General features: G+C 39.1%; 5 protein-coding genes, 2 long non-coding RNA genes, 2 other non-coding genes and 1 pseudogene across 9 annotated transcripts; 6 read left to right on the top strand and 4 right to left on the bottom strand.

The window, feature by feature from the left end:
- The first annotated feature begins 1,368 nt into the window (after window positions 1-1,368).
- LOC122971338 (aquaporin-8-like) lies at window positions 1,369-6,070 on the top strand. Its single transcript, XM_044337934.1, has 5 exons — window positions 1,369-1,729; window positions 2,034-2,160; window positions 2,616-2,830; window positions 4,322-4,456; window positions 5,534-6,070. Exons 1-5 carry the CDS (start codon window positions 1,452-1,454, stop codon window positions 5,574-5,576), a joined length of 798 nt encoding a protein of 265 aa, XP_044193869.1. The 5' UTR covers window positions 1,369-1,451; the 3' UTR covers window positions 5,577-6,070.
- A 1,903-nt stretch (window positions 6,071-7,973) lies between these two features.
- Window positions 7,974-10,204, top strand: LOC122971518 (aquaporin-8-like). Its single transcript, XM_044338218.1, has 6 exons — window positions 7,974-8,049; window positions 8,162-8,517; window positions 8,663-8,789; window positions 8,873-9,087; window positions 9,742-9,876; window positions 9,960-10,204. Exons 2-6 carry the CDS (start codon window positions 8,258-8,260, stop codon window positions 10,003-10,005), a joined length of 783 nt encoding a protein of 260 aa, XP_044194153.1. The 5' UTR covers window positions 7,974-8,049; window positions 8,162-8,257; the 3' UTR covers window positions 10,006-10,204.
- LOC122971520 lies at window positions 8,051-8,694 on the bottom strand. The gene is made up of 2 exons (XR_006399495.1): window positions 8,632-8,694; window positions 8,051-8,212 (listed from the first exon to the last, which is right to left on the bottom strand). It is a non-coding gene; the product is annotated as an uncharacterized LOC122971520 (long non-coding RNA).
- Window positions 10,205-10,292: 88 nt separating the features above from the next.
- Window positions 10,293-11,894, bottom strand: LOC122971519 (hemoglobin subunit alpha-like). The gene is made up of 3 exons (XM_044338219.1): window positions 11,619-11,894; window positions 10,793-11,000; window positions 10,293-10,513 (listed from the first exon to the last, which is right to left on the bottom strand). The coding sequence occupies exons 1-3, from the start codon at window positions 11,714-11,716 to the stop codon at window positions 10,385-10,387; spliced, it is 435 nt and encodes a 144-aa protein (XP_044194154.1). The 5' UTR covers window positions 11,717-11,894; the 3' UTR covers window positions 10,293-10,384.
- trnai-uau lies at window positions 11,105-11,198 on the top strand. The gene is made up of 2 exons: window positions 11,105-11,142; window positions 11,163-11,198. It is a non-coding gene; the product is annotated as a tRNA-Ile (tRNA).
- Window positions 11,895-13,667: 1,773 nt separating the features above from the next.
- LOC122971873 (hemoglobin subunit beta-like) lies at window positions 13,668-14,600 on the top strand. The gene is made up of 3 exons (XM_044338620.1): window positions 13,668-13,821; window positions 13,938-14,160; window positions 14,366-14,600. The coding sequence occupies exons 1-3, from the start codon at window positions 13,730-13,732 to the stop codon at window positions 14,492-14,494; spliced, it is 444 nt and encodes a 147-aa protein (XP_044194555.1). The 5' UTR covers window positions 13,668-13,729; the 3' UTR covers window positions 14,495-14,600.
- An 880-nt stretch (window positions 14,601-15,480) lies between these two features.
- On the bottom strand, window positions 15,481-16,383 carry LOC122971894. Its single transcript, XR_006399581.1, has 3 exons — window positions 16,293-16,383; window positions 16,061-16,204; window positions 15,481-15,642 (listed from the first exon to the last, which is right to left on the bottom strand). It is a non-coding gene; the product is annotated as an uncharacterized LOC122971894 (long non-coding RNA).
- On the top strand, window positions 15,636-17,635 carry LOC122971868 (annotated as a pseudogene).
- A 96-nt stretch (window positions 17,636-17,731) lies between these two features.
- On the bottom strand, window positions 17,732-19,228 carry LOC122971886 (hemoglobin subunit alpha-like). The gene is made up of 3 exons (XM_044338631.1): window positions 19,048-19,228; window positions 18,222-18,429; window positions 17,732-17,942 (listed from the first exon to the last, which is right to left on the bottom strand). The coding sequence occupies exons 1-3, from the start codon at window positions 19,143-19,145 to the stop codon at window positions 17,814-17,816; spliced, it is 435 nt and encodes a 144-aa protein (XP_044194566.1). The 5' UTR covers window positions 19,146-19,228; the 3' UTR covers window positions 17,732-17,813.
- On the top strand, window positions 18,534-18,627 carry trnai-uau. The gene is made up of 2 exons: window positions 18,534-18,571; window positions 18,592-18,627. It is a non-coding gene; the product is annotated as a tRNA-Ile (tRNA).
- Window positions 19,229-19,302: the final 74 nt, after the last annotated feature.

Below are 19,302 nucleotides of genomic sequence, written 5' to 3'. Positions count from 1 at the left end.
GAAGAGCACCAGGCTTTGAAGCAAATTTGATATAGCAGCCAAACCATGTAATTACAACCTCACGTGATGCATACTGGCCCAAAAAAACTTTTTCCCATAGATTTACATTGTGAAAGAGACGTCTGTAAATCAGTGGATACATTTTTTTGAGAGCCACACCCCATGCGAAATGACTTGTCTCACTATCAGACTGATCTGTTTGGTCTGATCACATTTGCTCTATGGGCCACACAGATGTGGAAGCAATGCAGAAGAAGTTGAACTTTTTTGGCTTCATGTGCCACTGAGCAACTTTCATAGGAATGAACGGGGCCATATCTCTGACGCTGTATCCAGTTCTCTTTATACATCCATGGCACCGACCCCTTCAAAGAGCCTGTGTGATGTGGCGCAGTTCAGATGACATCTATATAAGCAGGAGACCGCTGCTCGCCTCCTGTCTTCAACCACAACTTGGACTTTCCAAATGTTATCGGACTGAATGGATCAAATTCTGGAAGTGAAACGACTCATTTCATGGGGGTTGTGTGATGCTCAAAACCATTTTTACAGCCACAACAGTAACAATGGAGTAGGCTACAGCAAAGCGTATGACATAAACATGTGTCAATAGTGTTTTTGTAATTACTCTCACTGCCAGAAGGGTGAGACAAAAGTCCCGCACTGCAGCTTTAACCCAAACCATGATCTTTCCCTAACCCTAAGTAGTTTTTGTGCCTGAACCTACAAATGTGGTGCAGGCACGAAAGATATTTCCAATCAAAATACATGAGTTTGAAAGTTGTGCTGAGTGTCACAAAAAAAATGGAAAATTTGTGTCCATGTACATGAATCTGTAGATTAAATTTCATGACTATTTCATAAACTGCTGTAATACTGGGTTGTTACATTTGGCAGGTGGCCAGACACAATTAAGACTCCAAAAGAATGCTAATGTTGCTCTGTATTTTCTGGATGTGTAAATAGGCAACTTTGCTGAGTGCTCTATATCAATGTAAAAGGGAAACCCCACCCCACCCCCAAAATTTTTTATTGTAGCTTCAGTATTGAAAAAAACAAGATATACACACTCTTCAGATGTATTAAAAAGTATTTTACAGATAGAAAACACAAAAATGTGGTATCAACTAAACAAAATTAGCATTGGTGATGTGCCCTTGAGTGATAACTCATCTCTATGTCTGTGGGTGCTCTTTGACACATTACATAATACTAGGAATTTTTATGAGTTTCTCGTCATTGAGTGCCAATTGTCTTGAGAGTATAAACAATTGCAGGAAGGTGGGGCATCAGGGAAAAAATGGGGATGTGCGTATGTCCTTGATGCATCAGCCGACGAATGCCTCAATATATATAAATGTACGTTCACCTGCCACTTAGTGCAGGCTGTGGTCTACCAGTGGAGCAAGTGATACTAGAACAGGGCAAAAAGAGTTTGTTTCCAAGTCAATATGTCAGGGTCAGAATCCAAGACAGAGGTCCTCATGATAGCTGATGCAGAGATGGGAGAGGTGCCGGCAAAGAGAGACAAGATCACTACACACAAGAAGATTTGCACCATCTTTGAGCAGTATGTTCAGCCCTGCCTGGCTGAGCTGCTCGGGACGACCCTGTTTATATTTGTGGGGTGCGCGTCTGTCATTGGGAATGTGGGAGATGGTGCCATCCAGCCTGCTGTGGCACATGGACTGGCACTAGCAGTGCTGATTATAGTGTTTGGGCCAATTAGGTAAAGACTGATGACATTACGTTTTGTTGGGTGTTTTAAATTCTTTATATTGCATGTTTTTAAGCTGACTGTTCACTCAGGTGAATTGGCTAACAGTAGAGTAGGCTATATTAACTAACTATCAAAGACTGATCACTTATTTGCATTGTCTATTATCAATTTGATACAACAAAATAAGTACTAATACAAATAATCATTTGCAAATTATGTTTTTTCCCAATACTTATGGATACAAGTCATTATTATCAGTTGTTATTACCATCATATGAGAGACACAGAGTAAAGTTTATCATGTTCATTTCAGTGGGGGGCACTTTAACCCTGTGGTGTCTCTGAGCATCTACCTGTGTGGAGGGATGGAGCTGCCTCTGCTGGTGCCTTATGTCCTGGCTCAGATGTCTGGAGGGATGATTGGTGCAGGTTTGGCCAAGGTAAGGAAAATCTATGGAAGCTCATTTCTGCCAGGAAAATAATAATGTAGATAAAAAGTAACTCATGATAAAAATAAAATGATATGTCAAGAATTTAATTTGCTTAGTCAAATTACAATATCATAAGAAGAATAAGAAGTTTTACTTATTGTCTCATAATTTTGACTTGTTAATTTAAAACGTTGACTGATTATCTCCTAAGTTTGACTCAGTAAATCAAATAATGTGGCTTCATGTAATTGTGACTTAGTCAAAATGCTGACTTATTATCTGATAATTGTGACTCAGCAAGTCAACATTTTGACTAAGCAAAACATTAAAACTACTTGTATCTTTAGTAACATTTAATCCTGGTAACACTTGTTCTTGATTTCCTGGCATGCTTTGTAGGGTTTAAAAAATTAATTAGAAAAGAAAATGAATTATGATTTATACTCTGTTTGTTCTTCTTTTAGTCTATATATCCCTCTACAATGGATACTGCTACCCTTGGAGGAGCCTTTAACACAGTGGCAATGACTGGCAATCTGGGTAAAGCCACACTGGCAGAGGTGATGATGACCCTGATCCTTACCATGGTGGTGTGCATGGGGGCCGTCAACAATCAAACACGCTCACAGTGGGCTCCTTTCTGCATTGGTCTCACTGTGACAGCCAACATACTTGCTGGGTAAGAGCCTCAGCTGGAACCAGGGGTGTAGCTAGGAATTGTAGATCCTGAGGTCCAGAAAATGACTTATTTCACTTTCTTTTTATCTCAGTCTTTGAGACCCCAACCAGGGCATTAACGTAGATTTTAGAAATACTGAAGTCATGAAGCAAAAAGACATTCTCTAAGAGGTTATATTTAATTTATTTAGTTAGCTGTACTGTTACTTCTTAAGGAAAGTTATCTGGAAATCAATAACCACGCGTTGACTAAACTGTCATAGAATATCCTCCATTTTCCCTTTAATTAGCATAAAATTAATTAGTTTTTTCCACTAAATTTCGCAGGAAATTATTAGAAAATTACACATCCTTCAAAATAGTGTTCATGTTTTATTTCCTGAAATACAATACCCAGTGTTGCAGGGAATAAAAGTGTAGTGGAGAAATACCAAATCCTTTATGTATTCATTTTGTTGGCCTAAAAGTAGTCAAATACAGCATAAAAAACATTATTTTTAATAACTGTGACTGTATGAAAGAGTACATGGCTTACAGTACAGTAATAGTCTACAGCCAAGACCACAACACTCCTCTACACATGTGTTCATTATCAGTTATCAGATGGATGCAAAGGTTCATTATAGGTTTTGGTCATTAAATTGACAAGGTTGATTGACTGTGAATTTAATGTTTCATTTCTATCTAGGAACATTTTAAATCTATCATTTTTTAATAAAACACTGTAAAAAAAACAACATTTCAATAGCTATTTCTGCACAGAAACTTGCTTTACCTTTGTGCCAATAACAATAATAATAATAATAATAATAATAATAATAATAATAATAATAATAATAATAATAATAATAATAATAATAATAATAATAATAATAATAGTAATAACAACTTTATTTGTATAGCACAATTCATACAAGGATTGAGCCTCAAAGTGCTTTGAGTGCAGATGACAAAGTCAGAGCAACAGGACAACGTCAAATCAAAATCAATCATAAAACCAGGATATGTAGATAAAACAATAAAAGGTCATTAAAACTTGGCTTGGCTACATAAATGAAGGGAGCTGATTGTACAAATTTGTTGTAGCTGTTTTTTAAAACTAGCTACTGAGTTGGCCTCTCTGATATTTCCAGGTAGAAAATAACATAATTTTGTGGCATTGTTAAGAAAAAAGCATTATAATGCTATTTACATTTTTTTTAAATTCCTTTTTAGCTTTTGTCCCACTAAAAGTTTGCCTTAAGTTTGCCTATGAAAACTTTTTTTTCTCAATCACCTTCTTTCTATATTGAGTGAGGTCCTTTTCTGCCAAAGTTGGAACAATTTTGGTTATTTCACATGAGAAATTTCCATATTTGTGTTTTTGTCTGTGTAGGCTCAGCTGGAAAAATGTGATGTCACATACCTCCACATACTCATACAGGTTGTAGAACTGTTGCTACATGAATCTGATCACTAGCTGTGTACTGATATATGCTGGCTGTTGTTTCAGAGGGGTGGTATCTGGAGCCTGTATGAACCCTGCTCGAGCCTTCGGCCCTGCAGTGGCTGCGAACTACTGGAACCTTCACTGGATCTACTGGGTTGGACCCACCTGTGGTGCACTGCTCACTGTCAGCTTCATCAGGTATGATCAGTACAGAACACAGTGGTAGTTTAGTATTTAAGGCAGGAAATAAAAATTATGATTTTTCAGCCATGCTAGCAGTATGGTTGATATTGGTTGATCAGTCAGTTTGGTCCAGACTAAAATATCTCAACCATGGTTTTCAACAATGTATTCGAATCACTTTCCCAGACTTTTCCTATTGCACCACCATGAGGTTGACATTTGATTTTGAGTGAAATGTCTCAACAACTATTGGATGAATTGCCATGAAATTTGGTGCAGACATTCATTCACCTAACAGGATGAATTGTAATAACCTTAGTGATCCCTTAACTTTTTTTTTTTAACTTGTACAATACTTTGGTTTATGATTTGTTACCTGCAAAACTAATGACATCCCCATCAGCCTTAGGTGAACTTTGTGTACATTGCTAATTAGCAAATATTAGCACATTAACAGGCTAAACTAAGATGGTGAACATGGTAAGCATTGTACCTGCTAAACATCAACACGTTACCATGTGTGCTCAAGCACCCCTGTGCGTATAAGTGCAGCCTCACACTGTAGACACAGTGTTGTTTCGTCCAGAGGCCACACATTCTCCTGGCTGTCGTTACTGTTTGAGTCCAGATTATTTTAATGTAATAAAACATTTATTTGATTGTAGGAGCTGTTGGTGAAACTTAATACCACTTTCTCACCACTATCTTTTGTAGATAGACAGGTGTATAGATAAGGGGCCGGTTTAAATCTGAAAGCTCCATTGCTAAATAGAATTTTTTTTTGTCTGGAGTTTATAACAGTAGCAAGTGCCTTTCCCCTTTTCCACTGGACTTCAGACTAACATTACTCAGACTCAAAAAAACAAAAAAAAACAACCCTGTGCTCCTGTGGCTCCATCCTGCTGAGATTTAACTTAATTACAGTCGGATCTCCAACCTATTTGCCTGTTTTTAGTTCAGCTAATACTGGTGATGAAATATGTTCAACATTTAAACATGATTTTGTAATAATATCAAATCATACATTGTGCTGTTGTGAATGACCAATGATGATCAGTGCACTAACTAAAAATGTCTCTGTCTCTCATGCAGATTCTTGTTTGGTGATCAGAAAATTCGAGTTGTGCTGAAGTGAGCGCCTAATTTATTAAAGAGGGTCGATGGAAGACGTCCACACTGACCTGATGACAGCTTTTTTTCCATTTAGATGTTTGTGTATTTCTTCAATAGTCAGACTGTGTTATTTAAATTTGTCAGTAACTGTGTACAATTGTATTTGTTCTTGATCAGCTATAATAGCTGGCTTCCACTCTTCCTCTCACTTTGTATTTCATGATTCAATTAAATGTGTTTGATGATATGATATGTATGTATCTGATAGCTACTCCAGACTTGGACTTTACATATGTGAATGATGGCTAGAAAACTTCCAGTGATGTTAATAATATAATAATAATAAATTCCAATACCTGCAGTTTCATGCAAATGATCACAGCTTCTGTTATTTATTTTTTTTAAACATGATTTTTTGGCATTTTTGACTTGGATAGTGGGCAGCAAAGCAGCAGACAGGAAACATAGGGAGAGAGATATGGGTATAAAATACCACAAGGGTCTCTAGCTGGAATTGAACCACTGACATTGCTGTGTGGTGTGCACAGTGGCCATTGGGTTACTGGGGCACCTTCTTCTGTTATCTATTTACAGTCTTGTGCTCATTATTTGGGTCAAAGTCCTTAAGTGGAAAACTATGCTTTGATAGCTTTATTACTTGAAAGATGGTTCAAGGACGGGGCACCACACTGTACAATAAAGCTCGATTAGAATCGTAAACTGGTGCCCTTCGATCAATTGAAATAAGGCTATGATTGTCCCCATGGGTTACAATAAAAAGCTTTCTAAGTACAGATAGATGCCAAATTTGGGAATACAAATCTGTGCAACACTGCAGCAATCACACATTAACAGTATTGTTAATGACACAATCAGTATTGCCAATCACACATTAACAGTATTGTTAATGTGTGACTGGGGCCCCAAATTTCTTTTGAAATGTGGAACATAGAAACCAAAAAATTTAAAATCTGAAGACTGGGACACTCTAAAATACAGGACCTCAGTTAGGCCATTAGGTAATAAAGCAGGAGACACTTCAAGACCCTTATTGTGTCATTTGATATTGTGCTTTAGTGGTGTGCATTCCCAAATAAATGTTCAATTAAAAAAGTTGCCCACTTTGTGCAGTTGGTAATCCACCCTTCATGACAACACAAGCAAGCATGCAGCAACAGAAAAAAAGAACTACTTATGAATAATTCTTGATAAAAAATAAAGTCATGTATTTAAATACAAATGGGTGACAAATTAAAGAGAAAAGCAACATAAAACATCTTAGAAAGGTGGCGAGACAAGAGCACTGTCTGACACGTTGCTCAAAAATCTCCCATACGTGTTCAATTGATTTGAGATCTAGTGGCTATGAAGTCATAGCATTCGATTCACATCATTTTCAAACTCACCAAACCATTCACTAAGTCATTGTGCCCTGCATGGAAGCATCTGCATTTAATATGCTTCACATTTTTCCTTTAATTTGTCATTAAAATGTATCAAAAGTATCAAAAGTAAATGTATGAAAAATGTCCCCTCTGCCTGATAAATAATTATTTATGACATTATTACACTGTGAATACTGATGTAACAATGCATACGTAGCATTTTCCAAGGTGGAGCTAGATTAGGTTTCTTTATGTTAAGTCAGATAGTTATCCAAAGGGTCACAAGATAAATCTTTAGGGTTGTGAGATGATTAATAGGTTAGGAAAGTTCTGCCTCACAAATTTGTGTTCAGGTTTGGAATTTTCTCCAATCTTAATAATTTTACCTCTTTGGGCCTCAACAGTTATTTAAATGAAATCATCTGAGAAATTAAGAAAGGAAATCACTCTTTGTTGAAACTACAAACAACTGACATCTGAAATGTGACAAGTAGGGGCTACTAACCAAAGAAAGGGTCATAAGCCAAAAAGGTTGCTTTAACAATTTACTGTATTTTGTAAATGTTTAATATAAAAGTTCAATCTACAAAATAACTAGTCACTGGAATGTGGTGGAATAAAAAGTACAATATTTCCCTCTGAAATGTAGTGAAGTACTCTCAGTATCATAAAATGTCAAAGTATAAAAGCAGCATGGAATAGATTTACTCAAATAAAGTACAAGTACCTCAAAATCGTACTGAAGTACAGCACTGGAATAATGCACACCACTGTGTATAACTTAGTAAAAGTAAAGTAAAAAAGTAAAAGTCTAGAGGTGTTAGCAGAACAATATAAGAGTTTGATCTGATCTACCTTTGTAACACAAGTTCAACACACTCACTCATAAAACTTACTCATAAAAGCTGATGACAAAAGTCTGTCTTTTAGGCTACTGTTGGTAAGTCTAGGTATGTATGTGCATGACCCACTGTCTGAGGTCTTGCTCAAGCAGCTTGTTTCTTGTTTTGAAACTTTTACACCAGCTTACCTGGCTTGACTCTATCTAAAGGTGTCAAAGAACTTGAGTTTAGGGCATGTTTGGACTGTATTGATACCATGAGTCTTTGAGTATCCTTCACCTTTGATGTTTTATGACTTATGATGCAATTCCAGTTCAGTGTGCCAGCTGATAGGTATAAATAATCACAACACCTTGTAGTGCCTTTAACTTAGTCTGCAGACTGGGTCAGGTGTACTGTAGGTGCTGGGAGGTGCACAGGCAGGCAAACACCTGGAACACAAGCAGAACAAGAAATAGAAGCAAAAAGAGGCAACAATGGCAGTTGAGAAAATGGAAATGGAAGACACAGATTCAACTCTGATGGAGAGGGGCAGGAAGCCGCCCGTGGCCAGAACTCCCAACAAATATGAGAAACTGTTCCAGCCCTGCCTGGCAGAGATAGTGGGGACCATGTTCTTCGTTTTCATCGGCTGTGTGTCTGTCATCGAGAACGTGCCAGCAGCTGGACGGCTGCAGCCAGCCCTGGTGCACGGACTGGCAGTGGCAGTGATGGTGGCAGTCATGGATAACATCAGGTAAAGGATGAAAGACTAGTAAAAGTGTGGTTGCGTTCATAATTTCAATGCTTTTTTTGTGTGCAATATGTGCTGAACAACCATTTGTGTCTCTTGCAGTTTGCATGATCTCACCATTTTCAAATTTGCTCTTGCTTTTTTCCAGTGGCTCCCATTTCAACCCTCCCTTCACTATTGCTATCTACCTGTGTGGAGGCATGGAGCTGGCGATGGTGGGACCCTACCTCGTCAGCCAGCTGATTGGAGGAGTGCTTGGAGCTGGAATGTCAAAGGTCATCTGAAAGTTTGCGCACATTTTAACAGATTTACCCTTAAGAAGAGAAAAAATATGCTCATCATCACTTACATTTCACAGATTATGACGCCTACAGAGAGATACATCAACGCCACAGGGGCCGCGTTTGATATCCTCAAGTCAGAAAACCAGCTGTACGGAGCCCTCTTCGGGGAGGTGGCCATGACCTGCTTGATCACCATGGTGGTGCTGCTGGTTGCAGTCAACGGCAAGACGAAAACCCCGCTGGCTCCTTTCCTGGTGGGCTGTACTGTCATCATTAACGTCCTGGCAGGGTGAGATAAAAGGGCGATGACCATATAATGTGTGTGTGTGTGTGGAAAGTTTATTGTCAGGTTTATTGTCATGGCGCGTTTATTATCATGTGTACTGTGTTAAACATTTGCACTAACTTTTATTAGTTTAACTCAAAAATATGTTATTCTCTTGACATTATATATTTTATTTGAAAAGTGGGAATAAGTTTTATCTTTAATTTAATATGTGCTTGTATTTATAGTTTATTTTTTCTGGCATAAATTCTGAGATATTTACTTGCGAATGTCTTAATTATTTCAAAATCATTAATTCATTAATTGTGGCAAAATTAAATAACCAATACTTTCATTTACAATGACACAAAACAGACTAGATAGATTTTAAATGCAAGTTGGTGTACCAGAAAAAAAAAGTTTTTTATTTTATTTTAAAATATTTCTGATCTTGGCGACAGATAATTATCATTATATTTTTTTTATTAAAATATAGATATACTTCCAATCTTACCAACAGAAAAACATGAAAACTCTGAAACCAAATTATTATGAATGAAACTTAAAGTTTACTGCAGGCTATATCAGTTTTTGCTGACATTTCTAGATTTTGTCAAACAAAACTTTCAAATTGTATTTCACTAAAATATTCAACTCACTATTTGTTTCTTGGTGCAGGGGTGATGTATCAGGGACATGTCTGAACCCTGCAAGGGCTTTTGGCCCGGCTGTGATGACCAACTACTGGGTGTACCACTGGGTGTACTGGGTCGGACCCATAGGAGGAGGCCTGGTGGCCGCTGCTTTAGTCAGGTAAGAGGAGCCAAAACATGAACGAATGAACCGAACAAATAAAATGCCAAAAATTTTAACAAAAAGTCTGTCTTCCATTTCAGGCTCATTCTCGGTGACCATAAACTACGCGTGGTTATGAAATCATAACAGCCTCTATTGTAGGTTTATTGCTCAGACGACAATAAACATGTGAACACTGTGTGTCCCAACAAATATCAGCAATCATTTCATAATGTCATGTGGTCAATTTGATGCTGTAGTTTTCTTTTTTTTCTTCTTTCATGTGGATTTTTCAGTATGAAATAAAGACAAATGTACAAAACTTCGTGTGTTTCCCTCGTTGATAGCCATACAACTATAAAATAAACCAGTGATATACACAGTGACTTGCGCATGTATGAATTGATGAGGAGACATAAAAGACACAATATGAGTGCTGTGCGGCATGCAGTTTATTATTTCATTTTTCACCATGAGTTAACATGGTGAATCGTGTATGGCAGACCGCATTCCCATTGCGGGCAGTTTAGCGGTATTTCTCTGCGAGAGCCAGGGCCACGGAGGCCAGGAATTTATCCAAGGAGACGTGGGCATCCGGGGTGAATTCCTTGGGGAACATGTTGGCGACCACCACCACAATGCAGTGAGACAGGATCTGCAGATGACAGAGGAAACAAATATATTGTTTACACTGCAAAACTCTACCGAGAGTTTCAATAAAGCAAGTTATACCAGCAAAGATGACTTGTTTATTTTGCTCATAAAACGGAAACTAAGATTTTAAAACTTTAATTTACACTTTATGGCTTGTTGAAATTTAAAATTGTGCGGCACATCTGCGTAATTAGTGCACAAGTCATGTTAGCGAGAACGCATGTGAACGTAATCTCAGCACACATCACTGATATCATGAAGACATGACATGATGTCTCACCTTGAAGTTGGCAGGGTCAACCCTCAGCTTGAAGGCGTGCAGGTCGCTGAGATCGCCGAGACCGGTAGTCAGGTCATCGATCTTGCTCACAGCCAGAGCGATTCCACCCATCACCTTCTTTCCGTGGGCCTTCACGGGGCCAGAGCCGGGGCTCATGTCAGACCAGTGGGAGAAGTAGGTCTTGGTTTGCGGGTAGACGGCGAGCATCCTGTGGAAGTGGAGATGAAGAGAAGTGGTGGTTATGTTGGAGAGCCGGGTCAACTTCGAGCGCAAACAAACACAATTATGACATAGAACTCGAAGAAAAATATGGCTCTAGTGGCGCAATCGGTCAGCGCGCGGTACTTATATGACAGTATTCAGCCGAGAAATGCCGAGGTTGTGAGTTCGAGCCTCACCTGGAGCAGCAGAGTTTTAATATGATGGAAATAATTAGTGGGGACAACAGCTCTCCACAAGAACCCAACAACAGAATCATATCTGATTTTCCTTGTGATTTAAAAAGTGCCTTCAGTGTCAATGATGTTACTGTAATTAAATTAAATTCTAAATAGTTTCATTGTTCCAAAATCAGACATGCTTATCACTTTTTTAAGTTGGAACAAATTCACTATTAGACAATTTAAGAAACGAAGTAACTAAACGTTTAAATGAATGTGACCAAATTGCAGATTAGAGCCCAGATTTTGTTGCGTTAATACTCCCATCAGTGACAGGCGCGATGTCAGGCCTTTCATCAGTCACACAAATCGCTGACACAAAGTTTAAAGTATGTATTAAAACTACATTTGTTGTAAATTTCCTGTAATTGATCTATGAGGCTTACCTGCCCAGAGCGTCAGCACCGATGGCGTCCGCTGACTTGGAGATTTTTCCCCACAGCGCCTTGACGGTGGACTTGTCTTTGTCACTCAGTGTAGTCATGTTGACTTGCTTCTCTTTACCTGAATCCGATGAACTCCAATTTGTTTGGGGGGATCTCCTTAAATTCAGTTGGCCGAAGAGTCACACCCACGTGGACATATACCACGCCGCGTCCACTGACGCAGGTGGGACCCTTCCACCCCAGCTGATAAACACTCCAGTGGCCAGATGCCAGCTGAGAGACGATATCAGCGGGTTGAAACAGGGGAATCATTTTGCAGAAAATATGACCATATGCTTAAGCACGCTTACGTTTGGTTTTCTGTTTTGAAACTAGAGAATATGCAGCTGAGCCTATCAGGGGTGCAGGAGGTCATCTCGGGTCAAACGATTCAGGCAGTGACGTCAGGCGGAGGGACTCTGCCACACTCACAGGGTTGGAGTTAAAGCCCCAGTGAGTGACGTGAATGATCTAAACAATTCATAGTTCCTCAACAATATTTAAAAGCTGAGGTTAATGCGGTAAATGAGACACATATGACATATTTTCATCATTCCATTTACTTTTATTAACAATTATGACTTGATTACATGTCCTAAAGGCATGCAAGGTGCTTCTTCACAAACTATCCAACAACTCTTAAAACAAAGGAGGATTTTCTGTTGACAGGTTTATTCTTCACATTCTTTAAATACAAGCCTGTACACGAAAACTAGGCTTTGATTCACATTTGTTTTATTTTTCACACTAAATAGATACAATTAACTCGTGGAGTGCATTTAGGGAGGTTTGTTCAATTTCCAGAATTTTTTTTATAAAAGCAGACAGAAGAAGGCAGAAGAGTTGAGACATCTATGGACACAATAAATCAGATTTGCACATTCCGCACTGAACCTTTTTGAAATAACTACAAAAGTAGTAGTAACAGTAAATTACAGTCTACTAAGCTACAACAAAATACAGAAGCTGTATGCACGTAATGAATAATTTCCTAATGAGTGAAAAAATGTAATTCTCATTATTGTGCAGCTGTGAACACCATTGTGAACTAAGATGAATTAGTCAGTTAATTTGTCTTTAATTGGGCGTTTTTGGCTTCTAACATAAACGAAGTTCTTATCAGTGGGAGGAAGAAGCGCAAGTAACCTTAATCAACGGTATTTGCTTAATCAAAACATATATAAATTGGCCAGTGGCTGCATTTGGGCGCTGCTGGGGAGTGTGGTTTTATAGATAAAGCTCTGGCATGAAAACTCTCCAACTGTTTGGCAAAGAAAGACATGTTTGAATGAATTCAGTGACATCCATGAAGTCTAATGAACAAACACACATTAAGGTTATTTTTAATCACTTATAAGAAGCTGTATATGTCTCATTTAATCAGTTTATATTTGTACTCAAATATATTAACCAGAAGTCTTGGATTTTTGAGAAATACTCTAATAATATTGAGACATATCTGTCAAAGTCAAAAGAGCTCAGAGAAATGCCTAAGGATTGAATCATTGCTCTGAGTGGTGAAAAGTAGGCCTATCCCGCAAGTAAAAGTGGAAATAGAGCATATTCTGAAAAGATTTTCTAAAATCCAATGTCTTAAAAACTGAAAAAGTGCAAGAAATCAAACTCAATGCACATTTTGTCCTGACTTTTTTTGAATTGGGAAAAATAATTCATTTCAAACAAGAAAACGACCCTAAATTAAGTTGATTTGCTTTTCTTCAACAAGCACAAGATCTCTGCCCAAGTGTTTGACTCTGCAGTAAGCATAAATCCAACCTAATGAAAAAACCGCATGTTTAACTGATGATGAACTGTTTTTTTCTGAGGGTGTAGTGTGACAATTATTTTAATTGGGCCTGAAAAACATTTCTACGAATCAGTAAAAACACTGGATCAGTATCAGAACATCCAGAAACTTCTAGACGTCTGCATTTATCTGCAACATTTCATCTCCAGCCAATCACAGCTGGGGGTGGGCGGTGCTTTGAGGCATTCAAATAGACAGAGGTCAAGCTGATGCATCAATTCAGCCTTTACTTTCAAGCCTGAACAAACATTAATCAAGAGCCATCATGGTTGCGTGGACTCAGCAGGAGCGCAGCATCATCGCTGGCATCTTTGCCAACCTGAACTATGAAGACATTGGCCCCAAGGCTCTGGCCAGGTATGGGATCTGCTCTTTGTGAAATGAAGAATGTAATGCATGAAAGATTAGTGATGAATAGAAAATGTATTAAATCCAAGAGAATCCATCCAACTCACCGGTTTCTTCCCCTGCAGGTGTCTGATTGTGTACCCCTGGACTCAGAGGTACTTCGGCGCCTATGGTGACCTCTCCACCCCTGACGCCATCAAGGGCAACCCCAAAATCGCTGCCCATGGCGTCAAGGTGCTGCACGGTCTGGACAGGGCTGTGAAGAACATGGACAACATCAACGAAGCCTATTCCGAACTGAGCGTCCTGCACTCTGACAAGCTGCACGTTGACCCCGACAACTTCAGGGTAAACCTTCATCCCTTCACACCTTTTCTGCAAATGCACCTATGCACATTTTAAAAAGTCCATATTTAATGTAGACATATTCTACAGCAAGTTTGCATATCAAAATGCAGTCTTCCGTGATGCCGAATGTACTTTTTTTGTTTTCTTGTCTAAAATACAGCATGAAAGCCATTTAATTGTTTTTGGTTTTTTTTACTCTGTATAGATTTTGGCTGACTGTCTGACCGTCGTCATCGCCGCCAGCCTGGGAGATGCTTTCACTGTCGACACTCAGTGCGCCTTCCAGAAGTTCCTGGCTGTGGTGGTGTTCGCTCTTGGCAGGAAGTACCACTAAATGCGTCAGCCCCCCCACTCATACACGTGGGCATCTAAAGGAGATCTAACATCTGTTTTACATGTTGTTTGTCTCCTCAATGAAAAAATAAAGACCAAATGAAAGCAAGATTAAGTTTCTTTATGTTAAGTCAGATAGTTATCCAAAGGGTCACAAGATAAATCTTTAGGGTTGTGAGATGATTAATAGGTTAGGAAAGTTCTGCCTCACAAATTTGTGTTCAGGTTTGGAATTTTCTCCAATCTTAATAATTTTACCTCTTTGGGCCTCAACAGTTATTTAAATGAAATCATCTGAGAAATTAAGAAAGGAAATCACTCTTTGTTGAAACTGCAAACATCTGACATCTGAAATGTGACAAGTAGGGGCTACTAACCAAAGAAAGGGTCATAAGCCAAAAAGGTTGCTTTAACAATTTACTGTATTTTGTAAATGTTTAATATAAAATTTCAATCTACAAAATAACTAGTCACTAGAATGTGGTGGAATAAAAAGTACAATATTTCCCTCTGAAATGTAGTGAAGTACTCTCAGTATCATAAAATGTCAAAGTATAAAAGCAGCATGGAATAGATTTACTCAAATAAAGTACAAGTACCTCAAAATCGTACTGAAGTACAGCACTGGAATAATGCACACCACTGTGTATAACTTAGTAAAAGTAAAGTAAAAAAGTAAAAGTCTAGAGGTGTTAGCAGAACAATATAAGAGTTTGATCTGATCTACCTTTGTAACACAAGTTCAACACACTCACTCATAAAACTTACTCATAAAAGCTGATGACAAAAGTCTGTCTTTTAGGCTACTGTTGGTAAGTCTAGGTATGTATGTGCATGACCCACTGTCTGAGGTCTTGCTCAAGCAGCCAGCTTGTTTCTTGTTTTGAAACTTTTACACCAGCTTACCTGGCTTGACTCTATCTAAAGGTGTCAAAGAACTTGAGTTTAGGGCATGTTTGGACTGTATTGATACCATGAGTCTTTGAGTATCCTTCACCTTTGATGTTTTATGACTTATGATGCAATTCCAGTTCAGTGTGCCAGCTGATAGGTATAAATAATCACAACACCTTGTAGTGCCTTTAACTTAGTCTGCAGACTGGGTCAGGTGTACTGTAGGTGCTGGGAGGTGCACAGGCAGGCAAACACCTGGAACACAAGCAGAACAAGAAATAGAAGCAAAAAGAGGCAACAATGGCAGTTGAGAAAATGGAAATGGAAGACACAGATTCAACTCTGATGGAGAGGGGCAGGAAGCCGCCCGTGGCCAGAACTCCCAACAAATATGAGAAACTGTTCCAGCCTGCCTGGCGGAGATAGTGGGGACCATGTTCTTCGTTTTCATCGGCTGTGTGTCTGTCATCGAGAACGTGCCAGCAGCTGGACGGCTGCAGCCAGCCCTGGTGCACGGACTGGCAGTGGCAGTGATGGTGGCAGTCATGGATAACATCAGGTAAAGGATGAAAGACTAGTAAAAGTGTGGTTGCGTTCATAATTTCAATGCTTTTTTTGTGTGCAATATGTGCTGAACAACCATTTGTGTCTCTTGCAGTTTGCATGATCTCACCATTTTCAAATTTGCTCTTGCTTTTTTCCAGTGGCTCCCATTTCAACCCTCCCTTCACTATTGCCATCTACCTGTGTGGAGGCATGGAGCTGGCGATGGTGGGACCCTACCTCGTCAGCCAGCTGATTGGAGGAGTGCTTGGAGCTGGAATGTCAAAGGTCATCTGAAAGTTTTCGCACATTTTAACAGATTTACCCTTAAGAAGAGAAAAAATATGCTCATCATCACTTACATTTCACAGATTATGACGCCTACAGAGAGATACATCAACGCCACAGGGGCCGCGTTTGATATCCTCAAGTCAGAAAACCAGCTGTACGGAGCCCTCTTCGGGGAGGTGGCCATGACCTGCTTGATCACCATGGTGGTGCTGCTGGTTGCAGTCAACGGCAAGACGAAAACCCCGCTGGCTCCTTTCCTGGTGGGCTGTACTGTCATCATTAACGTCCTGGCAGGGTGAGATAAAAGGGCGATGACCATATAATGTGTGTGTGTGTGTGGAAAGTTTATTGTCAGGTTTATTGTCATGGCGCGTTTATTATCATGTGTACTGTGTTAAACATTTGCACTAACTTTTATTAGTTTAACTCAAAAATATGTTATTCTCTTGACATTATATATTTTATTTGAAAAGTGGGAATAAGTTTTATCTTTAATTTAATATGTGCTTGTATTTATAGTTTATTTTTTCTGGCATAAATTCTGAGATATTTACTTGCGAATGTCTTAATTATTTCAAAATCATTAATTCATTAATTGTGGCAAAATTAAATAACCAATACTTTCATTTACAATGACACAAAACAGACTAGATAGATTTTAAATGCAAGTTGGTGTACCAGAAAAAAAAAGTTTTTTATTTTATTTTAAAATATTTCTGATCTTGGCGACAGATAATTATCATTATATTTTTTTTATTAAAATATATATATACTTCCAATCTTACCAACAGAAAAACATGAAAACTCTGAAACCAAATTATTATGAATGAAACTTAAAGTTTACTGCAGGCTATATCAGTTTTTGCTGACATTTCTAGATTTTGTCAAACAAAACTTTCAAATTGTATTTCACTAAAATATTCAACTCACTATTTGTTTCTTGGTGCAGGGGTGATGTATCAGGGACATGTCTGAACCCTGCAAGGGCTTTTGGCCCGGCTGTGATGACCAACTACTGGGTGTACCACTGGGTGTACTGGGTCGGACCCATAGGAGGAGGCCTGGTGGCCGCTGCTTTAGTCAGGTAAGAGGAGCCAAAACATGAACGAATGAACCGAACAAATAAAATGCCAAAAATTTTAACAAAAAGTCTGTCTTCCATTTCAGGCTCATTCTCGGTGACCATAAACTACGCGTGGTTATGAAATCATAACAGCCTCTATTGTAGGTTTATTGCTCAGACGACAATAAACATGTGAACACTGTGTGTCCCAACAAATATCAGCAATCATTTCATAATGTCATGTGGTCAATTTGATGCTGTAGTTTTCTTTTTTTTCTTCTTTCATGTGGATTTTTCAGTATGAAATAAAGACAAATGTACAAAACTTCGTGTGTTTCCCTCGTTGATAGCCATACAACTATAAAATAAACCAGTGATATACACAGTGACTTGCGCATGTATGAATTGATGAGGAGACATAAAAGACACAATATGAGTGCTGTGCGGCATGCAGTTTATTATTTCATTTTTCACCATGAGTTAACATGGTGAATCGTGTATGACAGACCGCATTCCCATTGCGGGCAGTTTAGCGGTATTTCTCTGCGAGAGCCAGGGCCACGGAGGCCAGGAATTTATCCAAGGAGACGTGGGCATCCGGGGTGAATTCCTTGGGGAACATGTTGGCGACCACCACCACAATGCAGTGAGACAGGATCTGCAGATGACAGAGGAAACAAATATATTGTTTACACTGCAAAACTCTACCGAGAGTTTCAATAAAGCAAGTTATACCAGCAAAGATGACTTGTTTATTTTGCTCATAAAACGGAAACTAAGATTTTAAAACTTTAATTTACACTTTATGGCTTGTTGAAATTTAAAATTGTGCGGCACATCTGCGTAATTAGTGCACAAGTCATGTTAGCGAGAACGCATGTGAACGTAATCTCAGCACACATCACTGATATCATGAAGACATGACATGATGTCTCACCTTGAAGTTGGCAGGGTCAACCCTCAGCTTGAAGGCGTGCAGGTCGCTGAGATCGCCGAGACCGGTAGTCAGGTCATCGATCTTGCTCACAGCCAGAGCGATTCCACCCATCACCTTCTTTCCGTGGGCCTTCACGGGGCCAGAGCCGGGGCTCATGTCAGACCAGTGGGAGAAGTAGGTCTTGGTTTGCGGGTAGACGGCGAGCATCCTGTGGAAGTGGAGATGAAGAGAAGTGGTGGTTATGTTGGAGAGCCGGGTCAACTTCGAGCGCAAACAAACACAATTATGACATAGAACTCGAAGAAAAATATGGCTCTAGTGGCGCAATCGGTCAGCGCGCGGTACTTATATGACAGTATTCAGCCGAGAAATGCCGAGGTTGTGAGTTCGAGCCTCACCTGGAGCAGCAGAGTTTTAATATGATGGAAATAATTAGTGGGGACAACAGCTCTCCACAAGAACCCAACAACAGAATCATATCTGATTTTCCTTGTGATTTAAAAAGTGCCTTCAGTGTCAATGATGTTACTGTAATTAAATTAAATTCTAAATAGTTTCATTGTTCCAAAATCAGACATGCTTATCACTTTTTTAAGTTGGAACAAATTCACTACTAGACAATTTAAGAAACGAAGTAACTAAACGTTTAAATGAATGTGACCAAATTGCAGATTAGAGCCCAGATTTTGTTGCGTTAATACTCCCATCAGTGACAGGCGCGATGTCAGGCCTTTCATCAGTCACACAAATCGCTGACACAAAGTTTAAAGTATGTATTAAAACTACATTTGTTGTAAATTTCCTGTAATTGATCTATGAGGCTTACCTGCCCAGAGCGTCAGCACCGATGGCGTCCGCTGACTTGGAGATTTTTCCCCACAGCGCCTTGACGGTGGACTTGTCTTTGTCACTCAGTGTAGTCATGTTGACTTGCTTCTCTTTACCTGAATCCGATGAACTCCAATTTGTTTGGGGGGATCTCCTTAAATTCAGTTGGCCGAAGAGTCACACCCACGTGGACATATACCACGCCGCGTCCACTGAAGCAGGTGGGACCCTTCCACCCCAGCTGATAAACACT

This window comes from Thunnus albacares, chromosome 20 (assembly GCF_914725855.1).
Source record: "Thunnus albacares chromosome 20, fThuAlb1.1, whole genome shotgun sequence".
Classification (NCBI taxonomy): Eukaryota; Metazoa; Chordata; class Actinopteri; order Scombriformes; family Scombridae; genus Thunnus; species Thunnus albacares.
The sequence above is the reverse complement of the archived record's forward strand: the minus strand, read 5'-3'. Positions and strand labels throughout refer to the sequence as shown.

What these genes read in the sequence shown, in the direction of transcription:
- LOC122971873 (XM_044338620.1), top strand. Translation starts at nt 13,730, where the DNA reads ATGGTTGCGTGGACTCAGCAGGAGCGCAGCATCATCGCTGGCATCTTT. An exon ending in GGCCCCAAGGCTCTGGCCAG is followed by an intron (nt 13,822 to 13,937) that starts GTATGGGATCTG and finishes CTTCCCCTGCAG; the next exon opens with GTGTCTGATTGTGTACCCCT. An exon ending in TTGACCCCGACAACTTCAGG is followed by an intron (nt 14,161 to 14,365) that starts GTAAACCTTCAT and finishes TACTCTGTATAG; the next exon opens with ATTTTGGCTGACTGTCTGAC.
- LOC122971519 (XM_044338219.1), bottom strand. Translation starts at nt 11,716, where the DNA reads ATGACTACACTGAGTGACAAAGACAAGTCCACCGTCAAGGCGCTGTGG. An exon ending in GGTGCTGACGCTCTGGGCAG is followed by an intron (nt 11,001 to 11,618) that starts GTAAGCCTCATA and finishes CCACTTCCACAG; the next exon opens with GATGCTCGCCGTCTACCCGC. An exon ending in TTGACCCTGCCAACTTCAAG is followed by an intron (nt 10,514 to 10,792) that starts GTGAGACATCAT and finishes TGTCATCTGCAG; the next exon opens with ATCCTGTCTCACTGCATTGT.
- LOC122971338 (XM_044337934.1), top strand. Translation starts at nt 1,452, where the DNA reads ATGTCAGGGTCAGAATCCAAGACAGAGGTCCTCATGATAGCTGATGCA. An exon ending in TTGGTGCAGGTTTGGCCAAG is followed by an intron (nt 2,161 to 2,615) that starts GTAAGGAAAATC and finishes TTCTTCTTTTAG; the next exon opens with TCTATATATCCCTCTACAAT. An exon ending in ACAGCCAACATACTTGCTGG is followed by an intron (nt 2,831 to 4,321) that starts GTAAGAGCCTCA and finishes CTGTTGTTTCAG; the next exon opens with AGGGGTGGTATCTGGAGCCT.
- LOC122971518 (XM_044338218.1), top strand. Translation starts at nt 8,258, where the DNA reads ATGGCAGTTGAGAAAATGGAAATGGAAGACACAGATTCAACTCTGATG. An exon ending in GCAGTCATGGATAACATCAG is followed by an intron (nt 8,518 to 8,662) that starts GTAAAGGATGAA and finishes GCTTTTTTCCAG; the next exon opens with TGGCTCCCATTTCAACCCTC. An exon ending in ATCATTAACGTCCTGGCAGG is followed by an intron (nt 9,088 to 9,741) that starts GTGAGATAAAAG and finishes TTCTTGGTGCAG; the next exon opens with GGGTGATGTATCAGGGACAT.
- LOC122971886 (XM_044338631.1), bottom strand. Translation starts at nt 19,145, where the DNA reads ATGACTACACTGAGTGACAAAGACAAGTCCACCGTCAAGGCGCTGTGG. An exon ending in GGTGCTGACGCTCTGGGCAG is followed by an intron (nt 18,430 to 19,047) that starts GTAAGCCTCATA and finishes CCACTTCCACAG; the next exon opens with GATGCTCGCCGTCTACCCGC. An exon ending in TTGACCCTGCCAACTTCAAG is followed by an intron (nt 17,943 to 18,221) that starts GTGAGACATCAT and finishes TGTCATCTGCAG; the next exon opens with ATCCTGTCTCACTGCATTGT.